Consider the following 22,537-nt stretch of genomic DNA (forward strand, 5'->3'; position numbering starts at 1 on the left):
TCCGAAGATACCCCTTTCACACCAACCTAGCAACACCGGGGTTTATAAAATAATATTGTAAATGTCGCCCTCTATTTTGTTTGTTTACATAGCGACGATCATTAGAATCATTTTAATTAATATTTTTAATTTAATTCAAAAGTAATATAATGTTTTATTGATACTATACTTATTATTTTTTAAACCCGCTATATATTTTGTACAAATATTTAAAGTATTTTGAAATAAAATAAAGCATTGAGTGATCGTGTGAGGATGACCTTTTGACCTAAAACTCCGGAGTTTTGATGTTGGTACCTTTCACACCAAAACACAGGGGTGTCCCCGCAGTTCGCTCTCTGGAGAATGTTCAGCTGTTCAACCCCGCAGTTTTAAACTCCGGAGTTGCTTGATTTTACCTTTTACACTGAAACAGTGGGGCGTCAACTCCGGAGTGTCTCTGGAGTTTTGCTTTTGGTGTGAAAGAGGTAGTATACTGTAATATTTGTGGTAAACAGTATGTCGGGGAAACAAAAAACATGCTCCGTATGAGAATGACACAATACAGATCAGCTATCAAAACATTGAAGCTTGATCAACCTGTAGCCGAATATTTTAATTCAGCTGGTCACTCGATTGCAAATTTCAGAGTTATTGCAATATAGACCACGTCAAATGTTAAATGGAGACAAAACTAGCAAACACAAAGAAAACCACTGTGAATTACTACTTAAAACCACAAAACTCTCAGATCGGTAAAATTACTCCAATGACTACCTAAATTTCAGTTCCAATATTAACCACCATAAAGGGTCTTTCACACCTGTTCCGGCACGGTTCCAGTCCGGCGCCGGAAAATCCAATCGGACATAAAATGTTTCGTTTTTACGCGGCTACGCGCATATCGATTGGCGCATAGCCGCGTGAAAACGAAACATTGATGTTTGATTCGCCGGACCGGAACCGTGCCGGAACAGGTGTGAAAGACCCTTAAAGCTGTTTCTTAGTTTTATTCCAACATTTTTTTACTACCATTACCAAGCTATCTTTTTCCACCTTTACTATAATATATCTGTCTATCTTCGTCCAAGAACCTTCCCTGCACTGATGAAGGGCTAGTGTTGCCCGCTTGCACTGGTGAAGGGCTAGTGTTGCCCGAAAGCTTTATCGTTTTGATATCGGTAAAATATAAGATTTTACAACCCCTTGGGAAGGATATTTTATTCGATGGAATATATTTCTCTTAGCGCTTCGCGCTTCGGATGTGGAAATCTGAGAGAATGAGTGCTGTTCCTCCGTACCACGCCGAGAATGTTAAAGTTAGCAGAGCTTTCGGGCAACACTATACTTTTTCTCATTCTCACAGATTTCCTCATCTTTATCGTTTAAAATTAATTAATTAAATTTTAGTATATCACCGGGCGGTTTAGAATTACTGTTCTTTGCCTGATTTGTATATTAAATATATATATATATGAAATAAGTATAGCTTTTGAAAATTGTAATTTTTAATCCAGGAACAAAATCCTAATATGAATGATAAAACAACAGAGCAGTTAAAGATTGAAGAATATATTACAGAGTTAGAGATTGAGCTAAAAGAAGCAAAAGAACAAATTGAAGAGTTAAAGGTATTTATAAATACACATACACAAGTACACATCCTCAAAGGATTTGTGACTAAAGTTTAGAAAATTGGACTTTTAGAAATGCACCACCTCATTCATCAAGCAAAATTTTACTTGGCGTAGGCCTAGAGGTAGAAATCAAAACAGTTGTTTGACTATCATTTTTTCTATCCAGTTTCTTTGTTTTTTAAACTGTTGAAAGCATGTTGTGTTTTTTGCTCACATTGAATTTGTTTTTTAAAATTGTCTAACCTCTCAGTATTGTCTGAAACATTGACACTAAAAAATGTAATTTACTAATTGATATCTTCTGATGTAGCATGTTCCAAAGTGGATTGATTATAAAGCATGGAATAACATGCTTTCAGAAAAACTGATACTTGAAACAGAGCTGATAGATATGAAAGAAAAAAGATTTGAGGAATCCAAAAAATTATCTGAGCTACAACAGGAACATGAAGATGTTCAAAGCAAACTGGGATTTGCTGTCCAAAAGTCTGAAATGGATGGCTTGAAGAAGAAACTTCAATTAGAAGAGGAGAAAATGATGCTTCGAGTTGATGTGGATGGTAAGTTGAGGTCATCATCCATAAAAGAAAAGGAACTGAAGAAGGAGCTTGATGAACAGAAGAGAATTATCCATGAGAGTGAAATAATGATAAATCAGTTGCAAAATAATCTCAGGTAGGCCATTTTTTTATATTTATTATATTGAATGAAAATATAATGTGAATCTTTGTGTTCCAAACAACATATTGATCATTGATGTTAAACACATTTTTTTCAAAAACAAAGTAGTCGAGTCAAACTGCTTATGACCCCAAAAAAATTGCAAGAAAATATTTTTTTATGAATTATAATAAAATATTGTCTAAAAAAACATAGGCCCTATATTTTCATATTTTTACCCGACTAAAGGCTATAAAAAGATTCTTGGGATTCATCATCTATATTTCATTTAAGTTTTCTTTCTCAAAAGCCTATTATCAAAACGTCTGAAATAGCTAACTTTTTAGAAGAAATTGAAACAAATAGTATGATTAATTCAATAAAATTATGTTTAGATCAAAGGAAAATGAGGTGAGCAGCTTAAATCAAGAACTAGCAATCTTGTTGAGCGAAAATGTGCAAATAAAACAAACTCTAGAGACAATTACAGTTGACAACAACAATAAGGTAAACAGTTACATGTCACATTGATCATACTTTGCAGGGCCGTAACCAGGTTTGACGGCGGGTGGATCGTTAAGTTGTTTAGTGGAACCAAGGGGCGGATCCAGGATATTGAAATAGGGGTGGCGTAGCTTTGCGAGCGAAGCGAGCAAACATTGGCTGGGGGCCAGGGGGCCGGCAAGGGCCCCCGGTCGGGATCCAGGGGCCGACGGCCCCTGGAAATTTTGGCGTTCTAGCGCATTGTAAGTCGTTTAAAACGATTTACAAACATCTCATAATGTCATTTACCAAACACTCTAAAGCTCGCAAATTACGACATGTGGAATATGCAGCTGATACTTACCTAGGGTACCAAAAGCAAGCTAACAACTTGCCTGTACTTTACATCTAAATTTTTACAACGCGACGATGTTTTTCACCTTTTAAGCCGATTTTCCACTAGGCGAATTTGTTCGCTTTATATTATAAACTATATAATACCTAGGCCGGTATTATTTTTTTACACGCGCGCCGGGTCGATCGCGGTCACTGTACTTGGCATGCAGCTAAAGTAAAATGACGTCAAGTTAAAGCGGGTCGTCACAGAGTCTCATGAATATTAATGAAGCAAACTTGCTGAGAGTGTTTTCACCACGCAACACATGCGACGCGAGATTTATCGAAACTCGACTCCGAGCCATCGACTGACGGTCATGTTTTTGACAATTAAAATCACGGTATATTCAACGACCTGGTACGATCGTTTAAAAATTAGCGGTCCGGCTCGATTACATTATATTTAGTGATTTGAAAAAAACAAAACACCTCTTTTGTCATGATGTCATCGCGATGTGTTTATGAGAATCATCGACGGGAAAGCAAATAAAACAACAAGGGTCATGAAATGCTGCAACATTGTTAATATTTTAATAGTAATACGTTTTAATAAAATTTAGCCCTAACGGGATAATTTTCATAGGCACTACAGTCCTAGCCTTTGTTTTTATTGTACTTAATAAATGGGCGCGTAGTATAGTAGCACTGACCATGTGGCTTCATCAACTCTGTTGATCGTCTGAGGTACCGCTACTCTACAATACGGGAGTGACGATCACAAAGGATGCCGACCTGCTTAGTGGAACGCAACCAAGCTCACCACGTGGCTTTTATCAACTTGCTCCTTTTACACTTAACTGTGAATGATCGTTGGTAACGCTGTTACGCTAGAGATTGATAGTACACAAAGGATGTCGACGTACATGCTTGGTGGAATGCGATCAAGCTGACGATGTCCTCCGACGTACTATTTTCACTATGAAAATGTGCAAACCATCGGTGATTGATGACCGTCGAAACGATACGTGTTTTTAAAATCTATTTAATTTTTTTTTTAAATACGCCCCCGCTAGATCCGCCACTGGAACCATACCCTCGAGTTTTTTTTCTCTATAGGCCTATGGCCGCAAATCGCATTTCCGGCTATTCTTTTTTGTTTATGAACTATATTTTTGGTGTAATTTCCAGCCCACAAATTTCAATTGCCGACCTTAATATTGCCGACCTTAGAGGACGGCATTCTCTTGCCGACCGAAATTAGGCTAGATCCCTCCTCCTTTCAAGCCTCCTAGCAACAACATGGTACATTAGGGATCGTATCATTGAGACTTTAACAGGCATATTCACCATCATGTGGTGTTTAGGTAAAAAACCATGGAATTAAGATGATCCCTGAATTCACTCAACCATTGCATCTTGCACTTGCGTGTGAGCTGCATGCTTTCTCTATCAAGCAGCTGACTGGGCACGTCACACACGCACGCGGAGACCTGTGTAGGGGAATACCCTGTTATGTCAACCAAACAACAACTATGCTCTGTGTACAGCGCGCTAGCTCCAGAACCACGATGTTCAGCAGTTATCAAATAGAACTTATCTTGTAAATTTTAGTGTTAGGTTTTTATATTTTAGTTAAAATATATATATATATATATTAATTAAATTTATTAAGGCTTGACTAGGCCTGTAGTGAACAATCGTCGTGTTGTGTTAGTATGCCCAGCAAAAAAAAAGTGGGAGGCCAAGCGGAACTCGCTGTTCAGCGGGGGATCGTACGATCCCCCGATCCCCCCCTGGTTACGGGCCTGCTTTGTTGGAGGCCTAGAAAATATGAAAGTTACTGTACCGCCATGGTTCCTAAATATATTTTGTTTGTTGTTAATCAAAAGTACTTCACTGTTAAATTAATACTGATCATGTTCTAATAATTAGCGATTAAAATTATTTTTTATGTATATGTTTTGTACGAAAACGGAAAGTGATATCAATGCGCAAAATTTCGTCTGCTCCTCAAATACTCTCTTGTCAATGGCCTTTGTTACCGAGACGTGTGCAACTTGACTAAAAGCTCGACTTCATTAAATTGAAGTGCAAACCTTGACTACTTCGTTTATGAATCAAATTTAAAGTAATAGCTCGAACTACGACTTATTCAAGTCCAACTTCGAACTATGACTAAAGTCCGGTTTAAGAATACGGTCGTAAGAGTCTGTTTACCATCAACAGACATCAGCTATCATCAACTCACTGTCCAAATACTGTAGTGGATTACTGTCAACAAACTTATTTAGATTCAAACCTGTATTCCTGGATATTTTATGCCTTTGAATTCATCATATTTCATTTAGAGGCCTACCTAAGTGTTTGCTAAAATAAATAAATATAATATATGTTTAATTTATCCAGGTTTTTATGTGATTAATGGAGTGAGTGGTATGTTCAGTTTTCTGTCGGATTATGTGATAAATTCTCTTTTCATGTTTTTGTATTATATTTGAGGGTGTAGACTTACATAATAAATGTTTTTACAAATGACACAAGTCTATAATTACTATAATAACATATGATGTTGGTTAATATATTAGTCCAGGAAATCTGTTTAGTGGAACATATATTTGAGGTCAATATGCCTAAAATTGGTAATAATCAATAATATTTAACAATATAAACCAAACATTAGTCGTAGTTCGTGGATGTCATTTTGATTCATAAACTGAACTTCAACTAAAATTTACTAAATTAGGCCAACCTTGACTAAATCAAGATATATTTTGAACAGCAGGCTAAATTGCCGACTAATGATTTTTTAACAAGGTTTTTAAAAAATGTAACAGATTAGTTATGGTATTACTATTAGTAATATTAAATAATAATAAAATATTGTAATCCACTATTAAAATAGATATAGTAGACCAGTCGGATCTGGAGGCAGGTGTCACTTTTCTGCAGAATGTTCTTAACCAACCTTATGCACTTTTTGACGTAGATTACGAATCTGGTTGTTGATCGGACTAAAATATAATCATTTAAAAACTTGTTTTTTTGAAAACCTAATTTAATCGAAATAATATATATTTAGAAAATAGAGGGTGCACTTTCTACATAATTTATGATAATTTAAAGTAAGTTTGATTAAAAGAGGTTTCGTTGCTGTTAGCTTTATTCACGTAAAATGTGAAAATCAGTTATAATTCGGGTCTGCTTTATATGCTGGAATTGTTTTAGTAATACACTGTGTAGTATAAAGTTAGTTAGAACTTTCCATTTTTGCATTTTCAGCGATCAAAATTGATATTGTCTAGTCCCCGAAGACGAATGCTTCCAGCGTACGACGTATGTAAGCAAAGGACGTTTAAACCGCGATGACCGCATATAATCCACTCAAGTGACTCTTCATATCTCGAAAATGCCCCTCTCCGTCACGATCAACATTCATATTCGTATTCTATAGCCAAAATTACCCCAGAAAAAATAGATGAAGTAAATTCTGCAAAAAGTGACACCTATACCTCAAATACGACTGGTCTATAGATTGACTTATTGAATTTATTGATTGAAATTAAAACTGATAGTGTATTGATGTATGTGACAGTTTGTGGAGGTTGGAGCATTAACAACACACCTACAGGAGGCAAAACCTAGAAACAAGAAAACTAGGTTTGAGTTAGAGCACATGCTATCCTTAGTTAGCAAAGACAAAGAAGTGGTAGGTCAGGACCACTCGAATGAATTATGTACAATCATGCCTAAGGTAGGCTAATGTTTTTAATCTATTAACTGTACCATGACTGTAATAAATAAAATAGTAACAAATAGAAACTGTTATTAATTTTGTTGAATTTAGCAAATAAATAAATTCCTTTCATTTGATTGGACAATTGTCGGTCACATGGTGTGCAATAGTACGCACTATTAAACGATCGTTTAATAGTACTTTTTAAACATTTTTGTGTACGAAAAAAAAACATTTTGCGGGTAAAAAAAAAAATCGCCACCTATTGCCTTGCCTCTGTTTTGTTTGTAAACACCACTGAGATATGCAGCAGCAGCAGATTTTTGTGTACGATTTGGAGATATATATATACTAATTTCATTGAAAAAGGCATTTAAATTTAGCTTTAGATCGTTTTTGGATTTTGATTAATTAATGGGGACATCCCTACAAGACGTGGAATCGTTGGAAAAAACATAATTAGCCTATATATGAGTTTCAGTTGCCTGTCGAAGTTTCATATTGCTGCAGCCTAGCTGGGCCTAGGCCTGTTCGTATTAGGCTAGGACTAGGTGTTTTAGCCTGGCAAGGCCTAGGATTGTTTGATTGTTTGTTGACATAATTAACACTACAGTAGGTTTGTTTATAAAATCCATATAAATAATAATATTTAATATAATTATTAAAAACCAAATGTTATTGTTACTGTTTTAATCAATGTGAATCAAATGTAGACATTGGATAGGCCTACCTTTTATGTGATTCAAATGAGAGGAATCTATTTAAATGTTATATAAAACAAATAATGAATTTATATTCGTGTAATAGTACATAAGGGCATTTGGTGAATGATGAAAGGTTATATTTCAACACGGCTTGCGCCTTGTTGAAATAATAACCTTTCATCATTCACCTCATGCCATTTGTATCATTACACTCATAAATGAACATGCTTCCACAGCATACTCATGAGACATCAACTATTATTAGTTCATGAGGCATCAACTATCATTAGTTCATGAGGCATAAAAAAACTCCTTAAACTATACATTCCTTTCTATTAACATTTAGTTTTAGTTATCTGTAAGCGCCTTGAAATTGTTTGATAAGGCGCAATATAAATGGGTGTATGTTATGTATTGGTATAGAGTATTTTATCTGTACAGCTAAAAATGAATCATAAAGACCTGTATCAAAACAATACATGTGGAAAGGACAAAACAGTACAATGTTATTTGTGGGAGGGGCAGCATCAAAACGTAGCTATTCTTTGGGTCAATAGACAAGTCTGGCAAATCGCGAAAATTTCTAGTATTTAACACTTTGTAAATAAATCGTAAAAAATATAAATGTTAATTTTTTTTATTGTTTCTTTTGTTTATCTGGAAAATGTCCAGGCTAAACATTTTGGCAAATTTAACCCTAAGACAGGTCAAATAAGCAATTGAAGTGACGGTACCTATCTCTTGTATGTTCTCTTCTTCTTAACCTATTTCTTTCCACTGCAGGACGAAGGCCTCTTCACCAATTTACCATTCACTTCTGTCTCTAGCTACTCTTTGCCATGCCACCATGTGTTGTTAGTTCATCCCTCCATCTCATCTTTTGTCTCCCTCTGCCTCTTTTTGTAGGTTCTTGAAGTCCAATTTGTCAGTCTGACTGTCCAGATGTTGTCACATCTCCTGGCCAGATGTCATGCCCACCTCTATTTCTTTGAGCTGCTTATTATGGCCTGAACTCCTGATTTAAATCTGAGATTTGTATTTGACACTTTATCCATCTTTGTGACACCTATTAGTACTCTTTCCATTACCCTTTCTGTTACTCTCAGCCTTTTTTCGAGACGCTTAGTAATGGTCCATGTTTCCGAACTGTAGATAAGGGTTGGTATGATGCATTGGTTGAAGACCTTTCTTTTCAATGAGATAGGTAATGATGTGTCGCGGCATATGTATCTTAAGGAACCGAACTTTGCCAAACCTAGTTAAATTCTTCTTTTGATCTCTCTCTCTGATGGTATCATCAAGGTGAATCCTGGAAGTGGATAGCTTTGATAAGTTTGATGTACTTCTCGTCAATTTTTTGGTGTTTCAAAGCTCTCAGAAGTGACTGATGATCAAGGCTATCAAAAGCATTTTTGTAGTCCACATCAAGGTGAATCCTGGAAGTGGGGTTCTTGTAGATAGCTTTGATAAGTTTGATGTACTTCTCGTCAATTTTTTTGTGTTTCAAAGCTCTCAGAAGTGACTGATGATCAAGGCTATCAAAAGCCTTTTTGTAGTCCACGAAACTCAAGAACAAGTTGAAATTATATTCCATTGATTTCTCAATAACTAGGCTGAGTGTGTGTAGGTGGTCTGATGTACCAAACCCTGCTCTAACCCCCACCTGCTCTCTTGGTTGGTTATCATCCAGCTGTGACTGCATACGAGCAAGTATCACCTGGTAAAGATTTTATACAGGTGCGGAAGCAAGCTGATTGGTCTGTAATTTTTAACATACTTTTTGTCTCCTTTCTTGAATATATGAATGACTTTATGAATGGTTTCATCCCACTGGTGAGGGATTTCCTCTTCTAGTATGATCTTGTTGAATAGATCCGTGACTATTGTAATTGCCTCTTCATCCCTCAGGCTGATTATGTCAGATGTTAGCTGGTCTTCACCTGGTCCCTTTCAATTTTTCATTTCTTAAGGGCATGGCTCACTTCACCCGGTAGGATAGGAGGAACCACATCAGCTCTGTTAGACCAATTTTCATTCTCTCTCCAGTCCGATTGGTTGCTATTATAAAGGGTCTTATAGAAGTCCCTTAAAACTTTATTGAGTTGCTGTTTGTATCTCTTGTATGTTAACAGTGAAAACTCATGACGTAAATTTTGCAATGCACATATGACGTCACAGCAATTTACGGTGACGGCTGTACGGCGAGCGCATGCGGCGATATCAAAGAATATATATCACAAGAATGAGTAATCAGCGGTTTTCCCTGTAACAGTAATATTGTCCATGCAGTAGTGTGCCGCCATAAGTCAGGATGTATACAACTTTTTGTGACGGTCACACTAATCTAAGCCTGGACCACCAGTAGTGTTTTCATGATAAAAAAATGTTATCAACTACATCCCAACATCATGTTAAATGTTGTTTGAATATTTAATTGTTCGTTTCATGCAATTTATTTATTAAAAAACTACCGAATAAACAGTTCGCTTCATCAACTGGGCGCTACCGGTCGTGTTGTTGTTTACGCGTTTTTACAAAGGATAGTTTAATAATATTTCTATATTTAACTCGTTTCTAGTAAAAAAAACCAAAAAAACAGGTATGGAGGTGTGGTGTGTAATTAGTTCAGCATTGCTGTCCACTAAGAGCCTCATTGGAGGGCCTTCTGTCATTGGTAGTGTTTGGTGTTCAGATGTGTTGAATGTGCTAGATCTGTAGTAGTCAATGATGATGAATGAACTGTTGTAAATGACTACGATTGTCGTAGCTAGGAAAAGAAGCCTTGTTGGTGGTTTAGGAGGCAGTTGGCGTTTAGGGCAGCTGCATAGTTCTGATACGTCATGTCCACTTTGGGTGTTGATATGAGGTTGTTGAATGCCGATGGTGTCGGCTATCAATTCCTCTTGTAACTTTGTTTAGCCAACTGTACGGTAACTGGAAGGTATTAGTGATCATACCGAGGGCGATGCATTCTTCCCTGCTGAGGAATAGTTTATCTGAGTTATCGGTGACCTACGTTACTTGGCGGTGACGTACGTTACTTGGCGGTTTTGTCTTTTCTTAGTATCAACTATCATAGGATAGCGGCACCAAGGATATTGATTCCCTTGTTATTGGCAGCATCCATCTTCAGAGTGACAGGTATAATGTCTTTCCGCTTGAGACCGAGATGATGCAAGACCTGTATGTCTGCAAGACAACTCTAACAACTTGTGTCGGCCATGGCCAAGATGTTGGCTGATCTTGGTCTGGTGTTGAGTGAGTATCCAAGGAGGGTGTAGTCTTTCTTGTTAATGTCAACAGTAAGACGAATGAACGGCTGTGGCTGTGATGTTTGTTTAACCAAAGTTTGAGGTTGTCAAAGAGCAATAAGTTTACATAGCTACTATAGGCCTATGGTTTAAGTACGTTGTAAACTGTGTAAATAAATAGGTGTCATTTTAGCTGATAATTACAATATCTAATTTTGATACTGAGGTCCCCCAGCCTTCTTCCTCTCACCATCCAAGCCACAATTAAGAAAAATTTAACTCCTCCCCTGGACAGTTCAAACGTAGTAACTTTTCCTATTACAATTCCAATCATATAGGCTACTTCATTATGCCAGTATTTTCGCTCCTTCTCCTCCCCATTCAAACACACCCCATATGCTGGGTGATGTGTTTAAGAATGTTCCAGTAAAAATTATGTTAGCCCTCAGTGGCAGTCCCCACTTTTTTCTGAACCCTAACTACCACACCCAATCTCCCTCTCCCACCAAATCCTTTTTGAAATGTAGTTTAAAACCTTCCCGGTACAATTGCAACCATTTTGATACCCCATATGTATGGTTACATGCAGAAACAGAAATTTGTATAACAAACATCGAAAGTGGGCCATTTTGACCACATTGTGGCCTCTATCTTAGATCCTAGACGCCTTCCGGAGGATAATTCAAATACTGTAAAACATTTGTAATACAATTTTACAATTCGATAGCCTACAACCTCGAGCCCAAGTAAAAATGACATCACAACCCCCCCCCCCCCCCCCACCCCCAACAAAATCCCCAGGACTGGGGGAATTTTTAAAATGTAGTTTAAAACCTTCCGGGTACAATTGCGATTATTTTGATACCCCATATGTATGGTTACGTACAGAAACAGAAATTTGTATAATAATAATAAACAATATTTATATAGCGCCTAATGGATCACTGACCCCTCTAGGTGCTTTACATTGACCCTAACTAATGGTAATAAACTATCCCCCGCCGGACACCATTCCGGTATTTCTTAGTCGAGGTTTCGGGGATGGAAACAATCAATAATGTGAAAGAATGTAACTATGCTTAACTAAGGTAAAACTATCCCCCGCCGGACACCATCCCGGTATATCCGAGTCAAGGTTTCGGGGCCAGAATTAAGAATAGAGAGTAAATGAAGCATGCACTAACTTAACTAGGGTTAAACTATCCCCTGCCGGACACCATCCCGGTATTTCTGAGTCAAGGTTTCAGTGAAGCAATGAATGAATGAATAAGTTAATTAAATACCAGATGGGCTTTCAGTCGTGATTTAAAAATACTGACTGAGAAGCAAGTTTCACAAAGTGTGGAAGTTTGTTCCATAATGAAGGTGCTATTGCTGCAAAAGACCTTCTACAGCAGTGGATTATTTTGGTAATGTTAGAAGAAATTAATCACCAGACCTTAGAGAAACGAATTTGAATATCGACACATTCTACTGTATAATATACTTATGTTTCATTTAAACAAAAATCCAGGAAGTGTCATAATTAATTTAATAGAATAACTTGCTGTGAAATAATTTTTTTAATTGGAAAAAGACAATTTGTACTAATTTTGGCTTTTAATTTGCCAACATACTCATTTTTACAAGTAACAAATTATGTGTTCAGAAATAGAATTATGGAATTATGTGTAATCTATAAACGCATAACTACAATAATTTTGGTAATGACACCATGATAATGACAAAAGTATTAATATTTCTCATCAACTGGAAACTTGGGAGTCATCTTCTTAAGAATGACAGTTGTTACTCGGCAAGTTTCGCGTGCAAGGGGCGTGGGCCGGGTCAGCATTCTGCTATTTCCTCTTTTAGTTTAGTTTTAGGATGCTGGAATGTTCAGTCCTTAAGCATATTCTCTGATAGAAACTTGTGTAGGAAGTCTAGCCACGAACGATCTTGTCTTGGAGACGATGTGAGGTGATCCATTAACATAGTTTAAGATCACACTGCCAAACAAAAGCCCTCCTACAATTGATGTCCCTTCTACAAAAAATATCCAGACCTTCTTAGGTCACTTTACAAATACAAGGCCTAATAGTCCAGTAGCTGCTTGGTCCTGGTTTTGTTTAGAACAGATAGGCAGCAAAGAGCATGGTTCAGCGTCTAACAAGAAATGCCTTTGCTACTGGAATAATCTTAGTGATCACATCCAGATGTGTACGGATACCTGTGTTCCGTCTTAGGTGTATCGTGTGTGATCATGTACTTTTGTTGACGGTACAACTGATATTCACAATGCTTAGATTGGACTGGTCATGTAATGGAGGAATACCGCCTACCAAAATACTAGTTCCAAATCAATGTTCGGTGTTTGCTGTGAGCATGTTTGTTATTATTGTTTACTTATAGTTTACTCTTTGGCTGACTATAATTTACATGTTGTTCCAAGTTGATGTTTGGTGTTTATGATCTTATGCATAAATTTGATTATAAAATATTTTGTTACATTTGTGCACAAACAGGTATTTTTTGTTTTACATTTGTGGCCATTATCACATTTGTGGGCAATAATCGTTTTCACATTTGTGGGTTAATATGGGTTTCCTCATTTGTGGTTGTTTCACATTACAGCCATTTTCACATTTGTGTGTTGAACAAGGTACTACAGTATAGCATATTCTTCTTTTATGTGATGATGTAGTAGAAAAAAGGTTACCTTAAAGAGTACTTATTCTGTCATTTCAGAAGCTAAGAACAGATTATACTACTGAAGAAGAACTGATGATAAACCTTACTGAGGCCAGAATTGAAATTAAAGAAATTAAACATAAGCTACAAACAGCTGAGAACAACTTTTTAGTTGAACAAACAATGAACAAGTCTTTGACGGTAATAGAATCATGGTATCAGTAGTGACTTTTTTATTTGAGTAATAAACGGTGAATAGTCAACCGAGACTCATCCACAGTTATATGAATGTTTCAAATGAAATGACATTCATGTTGATACGCCAGTGCAATGCATAATGTAATGACCTTTGTAATTGTGTGTGCATGGTGCCATTTGATGGGCTGGTAATACGCTAGGCAAGATCTTAGCCTAGATTCTAATTTCCTTGTAAAAATGCTTTAAGGGATTAACCTAAAAATCTTCATTTAAAATAATCACTAAAAACTTGATAATTCACAGTTTGTAATATAATTTTAACTGAAATACCTTTTACTAGAGATCATTCTCTGCCATAATTTTGGTTAACTTTTTCAGTGTTATGACAACATACTGTAGTGGACATGTAAATCAAAGTCCCCCTATTATCCTTAAGAATGAAAATAATAATACCCTATTTTTAGTCATACTGTTGGCATTATGATACATTTGTTACAAATGGAAAATGCTTTAGCAATTATTTTCTGTTTTAAACGTCTTGTTAGTTAGTGCTCAAAATGGTGTTTGAAGGTCGAAAACTGCTCAAAATGAAGATTTTTTTGAATGTAATAAATTTTAGAAAAATAAATTTAGGAGCAGCAAGCCAAGTCAAATGAAAAGAGGTGCAGCTTGGAGAGAGCATTAAATTTGGTAGAAGTTGAAAAGGGGATATGGAACAACACAGAGAATGAACTGAACAAACAAATTGATAAGCTATGCAACGAACAAGAAAGATATATGCAAGGTATTAAACATGAAACAAAACATTTTATTCTTACATAGTATGTGGAACACCTTAATGTTGAATATGTTTTTTCATTTTTTTTTTTTTTTTTAATGCTGATCATTAGGGACCCTCAGAGGTTTACAAGACAAACATATACACAAGATGCTCTCATAAACAAAGTCTTATTACAAGCCTTTGGGAGTGGAGTTGTAATTTGGTCCTTAGAAAAAAATCCTGACATAAGACGGGACTTGAACCCAGAACCCCTGGAGTGGTGTAGCCAAGCATCATAAACACCAAGCCACAACTCCACTCGAGTGGTCATCTTTCACCAATAATCTATAATATAATAGCACTGAGCCAAAATTTGTTACTCTATCTCCTCCCAAATAGTCCAGTCAATCTAGTGATATTTAGAGGTAAACCCACCACAAATTGCAATAGTAACGAAACATTGATTTTTTCATTCCAAATGTACTTTAGAATGACATATTAAAAGTCACCGAAAATTGAAGCATTGGAACACATTATTTTTTACGTAATCTCAACAACTATATAGCGATTTTATTCCGTAAATATTTTTGGGGTAGGGGATAACATTTATGCCCATAACTTGTGGTTTTATAATCCAATCTCAATAATCTTGATATCAATGTGTAGAATATATATTTCTTTCTAATATGCAATTTAAAAAAAACCAAAATACAACACCTATTTATATAACTAGAGGTCAAAAGGTTATTGACCTTTTACAAAAACTCATTTTTTTCCATAAAAAAATGATTAACTGTAATATCGTATGCCATAATTGTGGATGCATTTAATCAAAATTGTGTTTTTTCTGTACCTATCGATATATAAAATAGGAAACATGATGTTAACTAGAAGAATTTTAAAAGTAATGTACTATTCTTATTGAAATTGATTCTGATCAAATGTAATGTAAACAATTTTGTGGTAGGGGGTAGCGTTTATGCCTATGCTATAATCCATTGTTTTATAATCATATCTAAATAGCTTTAGTACCAATGTGTATAGTATATATATCCTACTAATATACATTAAAAAAATAATTAATACAACAGTTATACGTAACTAGAGGTCAAAAGGTTTGACCTTTTATAAAAACTCAAATTTTTCCTAACAAAATTATTAACTGCAATGTCTTATTCCATAATTGCCGATGCATTTGATGAAACTTGTGTTTAGAGGTAACATTTATGCCTGCCAATAAAATCTAAATAACTACAAATGTGTATAATATGTATTTCTTACTCTAAAAACTAATTGATACAACAGTTGTTATGTAACTATAGAGGTCAGTGACCTTTTACGAAAACTCAAATTTTCTTAAAATAGTGTAAAACTAAATTATGTTTATTTATATATTGGAAGTATTTGGTGCAAATAATGTTTTTCCTGTACCTATTGTATCATCATGAAATAGGAAAAATGATGCTAGCTAGTAGAACATTGAAATTCATTAGCGGTATGTACTATTGCTGATTAATGAGTCTTGATAATTTGGAATCAACTCATGATTTACTATAGATAGATTTTTTATGATTTTAGTATCAACGAATGTACGTAATGACAAGTATTGGATCTCCCCAGGGTTGCGTCCTCTCTCCTCTCCTGTATATTATATACACGGGTGACTGTCGCAGCAAACAGGACAATAGTCATCTTGTCAAATTTGCTGACGACACTGTCTTGCTGTCTCTCCTTAAAAATTCACAGGACGGCCATGGTTCCGCATTAGATGGAAGTCAATGTGACCAAAACCAAGGAGATGATTGTAGATTTTAGGAAGGAGAAAGAACGCAGCCCTCTGGTATCCCTCATAAATGACGAACCAGCAAAATTGTCCATTCCTTTAAATACCTAGGACAATCTCAGCTGGGAATTAAATACAGAGGCAATAGTAAAGAAAGGGCACCAGAGACTTTATCTGTTAAGGAAGCTGAACCATTTTAATGTCGATAAAGTAATTCTCAGGGTTTTTTATAATTCCTTTATTGAGAACGTTTTAACTGTTTTACTTTATATGCTGGTTTTTTAGTCTTAGGGTCAAAAAGAAAAACTCACTACAAAGAATTGTTAATTTAAGTTCTAAATTAATAGGTTGTCAACTTTGTAGATTATCTTCCTTCTGTGACATGCAAACTCTAGAAAAAAATAGAGCTATTCTAAAAAATGTTAACCATTCAGTGAATAAAATGTTAACCGTTCAGTGATTTCAAGCTCGTGCCTCAGGTGCCTCATGGGCGTCACTTTCGATGCCTGGCATGTAGAACACACCGTAAAAGAAATTCTTTTTTGCCAGTTAAATTCTTAAATTCTTGAACTTTGACTCTTGTTATATTGTACTGTGCATTGTGATATTTTTGTATATTTTGTAAGATCATTTTAATCCAGACCTTTTTATTTGAATTGCCCCGTGTGGGATGATATTGTTTAATCCTTCAAATTGTACAGACACACTAAATCATTTTCTCTAGCAACCACAATGTCATCTTTTGTAGCTTGTTTGCATCTGAAGACTACAGCATAATGTCAGAAATAAGTGCAATGACAAGCTTTTTTTAGAGCCACTTGTTTTCCAATTCCGAAAACTCTGGATGTTTTGTCACCAGTATCGCATGAGCAAACAGAAGGTTATCACAGATGTCTCTCAAAAGTACTGTTTGAACCAGTTTGATAGTTCTAAAGAATATCACAAGATGTTTTAAATGCTTGACTGCAGAGGAGCACTAGATAGATCCGTGTCATCGGATAATGACAGATGTTTTCCTGTTTGCTGATTCAATGGTTTTTTGTACTATCCGAAATAACATCTGTATCAGCAGCTGCATTCACTCATTGCCATTTTGTTCAAATACTAATTACGAATATTTATAAATTGTTGTTTGTTACAGAAAGTGATTCTATTTTGTGGAACATGTCACCGGTAAAATGTACAGGGATACTACCACCTGACCCGCCTTACCATGTGCGCCGTCTTTGGTGGATGAGCCACTTTCAAAATCATCAAAGACTATGATTGCAGATCGTATCATAAGTCTCTACACTATTCCATGGAATGCTGTGCAGTAGAGCACTACCATCCAGAATGTAGGCCTACTGGAGTAACGCCCTGATACTATTGCGAGGCATTACATTCAGCGCAGATTTGGTCTGGATGTACTCATTCCTAAATCTCTTGTCAAACCTCTGGTTTTCTTTGAGGCTTCTCATAGAAACTTTTTCAATCACCAGGTCTGTTGACAATCCAGCCCAGATGGTCCGAACGTCATACAACATGGAGGTCATTATCAAACTGCTGTTGAACATCTTTGTATTTCTACTGGTTAAAAAATCGTTAAAATACTTACACATCCCAATATAAATACTGTAACCATGGCAACACAAATGCCATCTGGAAAAAATGGAATGTAGATCATCCAGAAGCAACAGGAACAGGAACTCATCTGCATCTTGAGCTGGTCATGTGTATCGCTTTGGACTGAAATGTTCACCCCAGGGTATCCCTGTGTGTATACCATTGTTGTTTACAGCGAAAACAACATTTTTAGCCAAAATTGACACATTATGTTGTGTTTTTCCGCAAAAATGACATGCTGAATAAAATGTTATGACTATAAGTTTGATATCACTGAATAGGAAATTTAATAAGCTTTCGGATGACATAAATCACACTTGTATATAATGTATTTCAAATGGTTAAATATATGTAATTAATGGAGCATATTAATTTTGACTTAAAATGACCTTATTGACCTCTGACCCCTTGACCCAATGCTTGGAATTCGGTGACTTTTAGTATGTTGTTCTACACTTTATATGGAATTAAAAAATACTTGCTTTGTTACTATTGCAATTTGTGGTGGGTATATCATTAGATTGACTGGACTAAAACTGCAAGTCCGATACAAAATAACATTAAAGACCACTTCCCTATGTTTTTTAGATCTAATTTAAGATCACAAACTATATTTAATGTAAAAATAATACTATATGGTCCTATTGCGATAACTTTTTTCGTCTTTAAACGGTTAAAAATGTGAAAAATAAGTCGATTCTAGTAATTATAGCGGCCCGCTATAAATCCCAAAATGCATTGCGCGCGGATTGATAATTTTGTTTTTCTTCTGTAATTCACCCACTTTTCGATCGATCGTGACGCCAAAACAAATGGAAGACTCCTAACTTTTCAGCGAAAATACCAGGTTTTTCCCAATTTGTATCAATGGAGTCTGGCAAAAATAGAAAGACAATTAAAGCCCCATTCCCTACGTTTTTTTGATCTAATTTAAGATCACAAACTATATTTAATGTAAAAATAATACTATATGGTCCTATTGCGATAACTTTTTTCGTCTTTAAACGGTTAAAAATGTGAAAAATAAATCGATTCTAATAATTATAGCGGCCCGCTATAAATCCCAAAATGCATTGCGCGCGGATTGATATTTTTGTTTTTCACCTGTAATTCGCCAACTTTTCGATCGATCGTGAAGCCAAAACAAATGGAAGACTCCTAACTTTTCAGCGAAAATACCGGGGTTTCCCCAATTTGTATCAACGGAGTCTGGCAAAAATAGAAAGACAATAAATGCAGCAACTATACAACGTCAGGCTAGGTATATAGCTAGCGTACGATGTTCGTACGTTATCGATGTTTACCAGCTAGGCCTACAAAACTAAGCCTAGCTAGGCTAGGCCTAAGACCGTCCACGAGAGGTCGATCGCCGCGAGCTACTTAGGTAGTGCATTGTTTCTCACTTTTTATCATAATTTACCATAAAACGTACATTTAAGACAAGGAATGACATGGTTTAATGTTTTTAAAGTGATATATATGTATTATTTTCCAAAAAACGTCCAAAATTGCAGGGAAGGGGTCTTTAATGCAGCAACTATACACTGTCAGGCTAGGTATATAACTAGCGTACGATGTTTGTACTTTACTGATGTTTACCAGCTAGGCCTACAAAACTAAAGACCGTCCACGAGAGGTCATTCGCCAAGAGCTACTTAGGTAGTGCATTGTTTCTCACTTTTTATCATAATTTACCATAAAACAAACATTTAAAACAAGGAATGACCTTGTTTAATGTTTTTAAAGTAATATATATGTATTATTTTTACAAATTGTAGGGAAGGGGTTTATAACAAAACTAATACTTTTGAAACAGTCGCACACTTCTTGAATGAAGGTGCGTCCATAGTACAGTAAGTAAAATAAAAATTAGAGAATAAAAAAATTATTTAACAATAGGCCTATTTACAGTACAAGGAAACTTAAAATAAATTATGTACAAGATATATCATTTAATCATTTTCATTGTTGATTTTCCTTCACTTTTTCCATGCCCGTTTGGTGAAACCTTTACAAAATCTATCGAATGCACCTTCAATATTTGTAGGAAGATCAAGTACAGGTGAACCAAGAACATACATTAATTTTTGGTTTAGAGTTACATAGGGTACATGACCGTCATTATTGCTTTTATCTGACCAGCTTGAGCTATGTATGTTTAATGGTAACGTACTAGATCGCAATTTAAATTTTATGCTTGCACTTTTGAAGTCTAATGGCTTGATTTCAAGTTGTCCATTTATATGTGTCAATTTTGTCGTTAATATCATTTTTAAAACTATGTAAATAGTCTTTTCGTGTACTAGGCCGTTTAATAGGCCTACCTTATTCTTTTTAGAGACTGTTCTTATACAATTTAAATTACTTTTTATTATTGGCTAATGGCTAATGACTAAAGTAAATATTTTTCTAGGCAGGGGCTTTCTTTAATAATTTTACAGTCTAAAAGAGAAGATTTTAATGCAAGATCACTCCTCCAATCAATACAAGCACATTCTTTAATCTTAGACAACATAAAGCTGGTCAGATCTACGGTGGGTTTATCCATCATGTTACATATGTCTTCAAACAAATTATCTAATCCCCATTTAGAAAAAGTAGTATGTAAACAACTTAAAAATTTAAAAAACGAAAATCATTCTGATTACAATTAAGTTGAAGCAGAGCATTAAGCAAAACCTTTGGCCAACGATGTGATTCCATGTGTACATTTATTGGGAACCAACCCAGTTCACCATATAAGGTTGCACGCGGCGTGTTTCTAGACGCCTTAAGAATATAGCCATTTGCAATTGTAATTTTTCTATTTTATCAATATCAACTTTATTTAACGAACACCAAACAGCTGATTCGTAATTGATTGCAGGTAGACCGATTGTCCTCCATAATATATCTAAAAAAAATACCCTGTTATAAAGTGTTAAAATGATTGCAATTGTCAATTAACGATTTGATATAAGCTATATAAGCCCATTTTGTAATTACATTTTGGAACTGTACATTTTCATTAGTTTCCTAGAAATATGGACACCAAGGTATTTGTAAGTCTCTACTTCAACAATAAATCTATCCCATAGCTTCCATTGTTTATGGCTGTTAATTCTTTTCCCAAAAACCAGAATATTGGATTTATCTAAGTTAAAATTTAACTTCTATTTTTTTGCAAATAATGTTGCAAGATCAAGCATTTTTGACAATTCATGTTTGCTATCGGCAACTAATACAACATCATCTGCCCAGAATAACCCACTTATCAAAGTGTTATTTATTTTGATACCAACATTGTTTGATACTAGCATTTTCTTAAATTCATTTATGAAAATTTTAAATAGGATTCGAGAAAGTACACAACCAATTGCTTTACACCCTGTTGAATATTGAAGAATTCTGTGTCCATATCTCCAAATCCTACAGAACTATTATCTTCATAAATTTCTTCCAATTTAATAATTTTGTTGAATAGGCTAAGTATATAACTGCATAATTATAATAATTGCAAAATCCATCTTGTTTTTAATGTTTTTTTTTTCTCTTTTGTGGCGTTAACCACTATTTATTCATTTCATCTTCAACAGATTAATACAATTATTTCTAATAATTTCTTCCGTACGAAACAAATTTACAAACAATGAAGTAACCAAGTTTTCTACTGTTATTTTATTTAGATATATATATATTTAAAAAAATCACATTCCCATAAATATAAATTATAACAGGCGGTTAAGGTAAGATCTTCTGTTTTTTTCCGCCATAAAAATACGAGACAGTGATCCGGTCCATTTGTTTACACTTTTCAAAGTATGTGCCTTGTAAACGCAGAAGCATCCAATAGAGAACATGTGGTCCACATATTTGTTTCCTGTACCTAGTACAATGTTTCGATAATTTGCCTCGATCCCAAATTTGTGTATGGTGTAAACGTTAATATATTCCCATAAGGGTTTTACTTCGGTGCATTCATAAAAGAAATGGGCATCATCCTCTACGACGTTGCATTGTAGGCAAGTATCTGTGTTGCTTATTTTCCATTTTAAGAGCCTTCTTTTGGTAGGTGTTATACAATGCAGTAGTTTGATGTTTAACTGTTTAAGTTTATTATCTTTAATATTTTTAATTTTTCTTTTCCATGTTAGAGTCCAATCGTTCTCTATGTTAAAATATGTTTCCCACTTTGTTTTACTTTTGGATAGTTCTAGACATTTTTCCTTAATAAAGAAAGAACATATTTGTTTGCTACTCATGTTCAAACATCGAACGTGTGCCATTCAGCAATCCAGTTTGATTTATACCTAAGCATATCAAGTAATTCATTTGCGTTAATGAACCTATTCTCAATTACAATATCCTTAATATTTCGCACACCTGACCTTATCCAGTTTCTAAAAAATAATGACATGTCATTGTATAAAATCATTTTGTTATACCAAAGTTGTTGATGCAATATATCATCATAACATAATTGACGTTTAGTCATATCACTATTAAGTTTGACTAAAATACATAATATAGATAGAAATCAGGTATGGCTTTAAAAATAGCATCAATATATGATATGTTTTCAATAATATCTTTTGGGCCTATTCTATTAAAATACGTGTTTGGCAGACATTTCCACTTTGAATCCTCATTGTTATACAATCTTTTAAGCCAAGATATTTTTAAAGATTTAACCTGTGACCTGAAATCAGGCGCTTTAACACCACCACATTCATATTCGTTTATAAGAACGACTCTTTTA

The 22,537-nt window shown here is 35.0% G+C and overlaps 1 protein-coding gene across 6 annotated transcripts in view; it reads left to right on the plus strand.

Moving 5' to 3' along the window:
* LOC140046567 (uncharacterized) overlaps positions 1-22,537 on the plus strand; it is a 131,451-nt gene that overhangs the window by 56,987 nt on the left and 51,927 nt on the right. For all 6 annotated transcript variants that reach the window (XM_072091261.1, XM_072091260.1, XM_072091262.1 and 3 more), the window contains 5 exons: positions 1,497-1,610; positions 1,927-2,291; positions 2,672-2,783; positions 13,511-13,654; positions 14,285-14,435. In XM_072091261.1, coding sequence (XP_071947362.1) covers positions 1,497-1,610; positions 1,927-2,291; positions 2,672-2,783; positions 13,511-13,654; positions 14,285-14,435 — 886 coding nt within the window. The remainder of the gene's footprint in view (positions 1-1,496; positions 1,611-1,926; positions 2,292-2,671; positions 2,784-13,510; positions 13,655-14,284; positions 14,436-22,537) is intronic.

This window comes from Antedon mediterranea, chromosome 4 (genome assembly GCF_964355755.1).
Source record: "Antedon mediterranea chromosome 4, ecAntMedi1.1, whole genome shotgun sequence".
NCBI lineage: Eukaryota > Metazoa > Echinodermata > Crinoidea > Comatulida > Antedonidae > Antedon > Antedon mediterranea.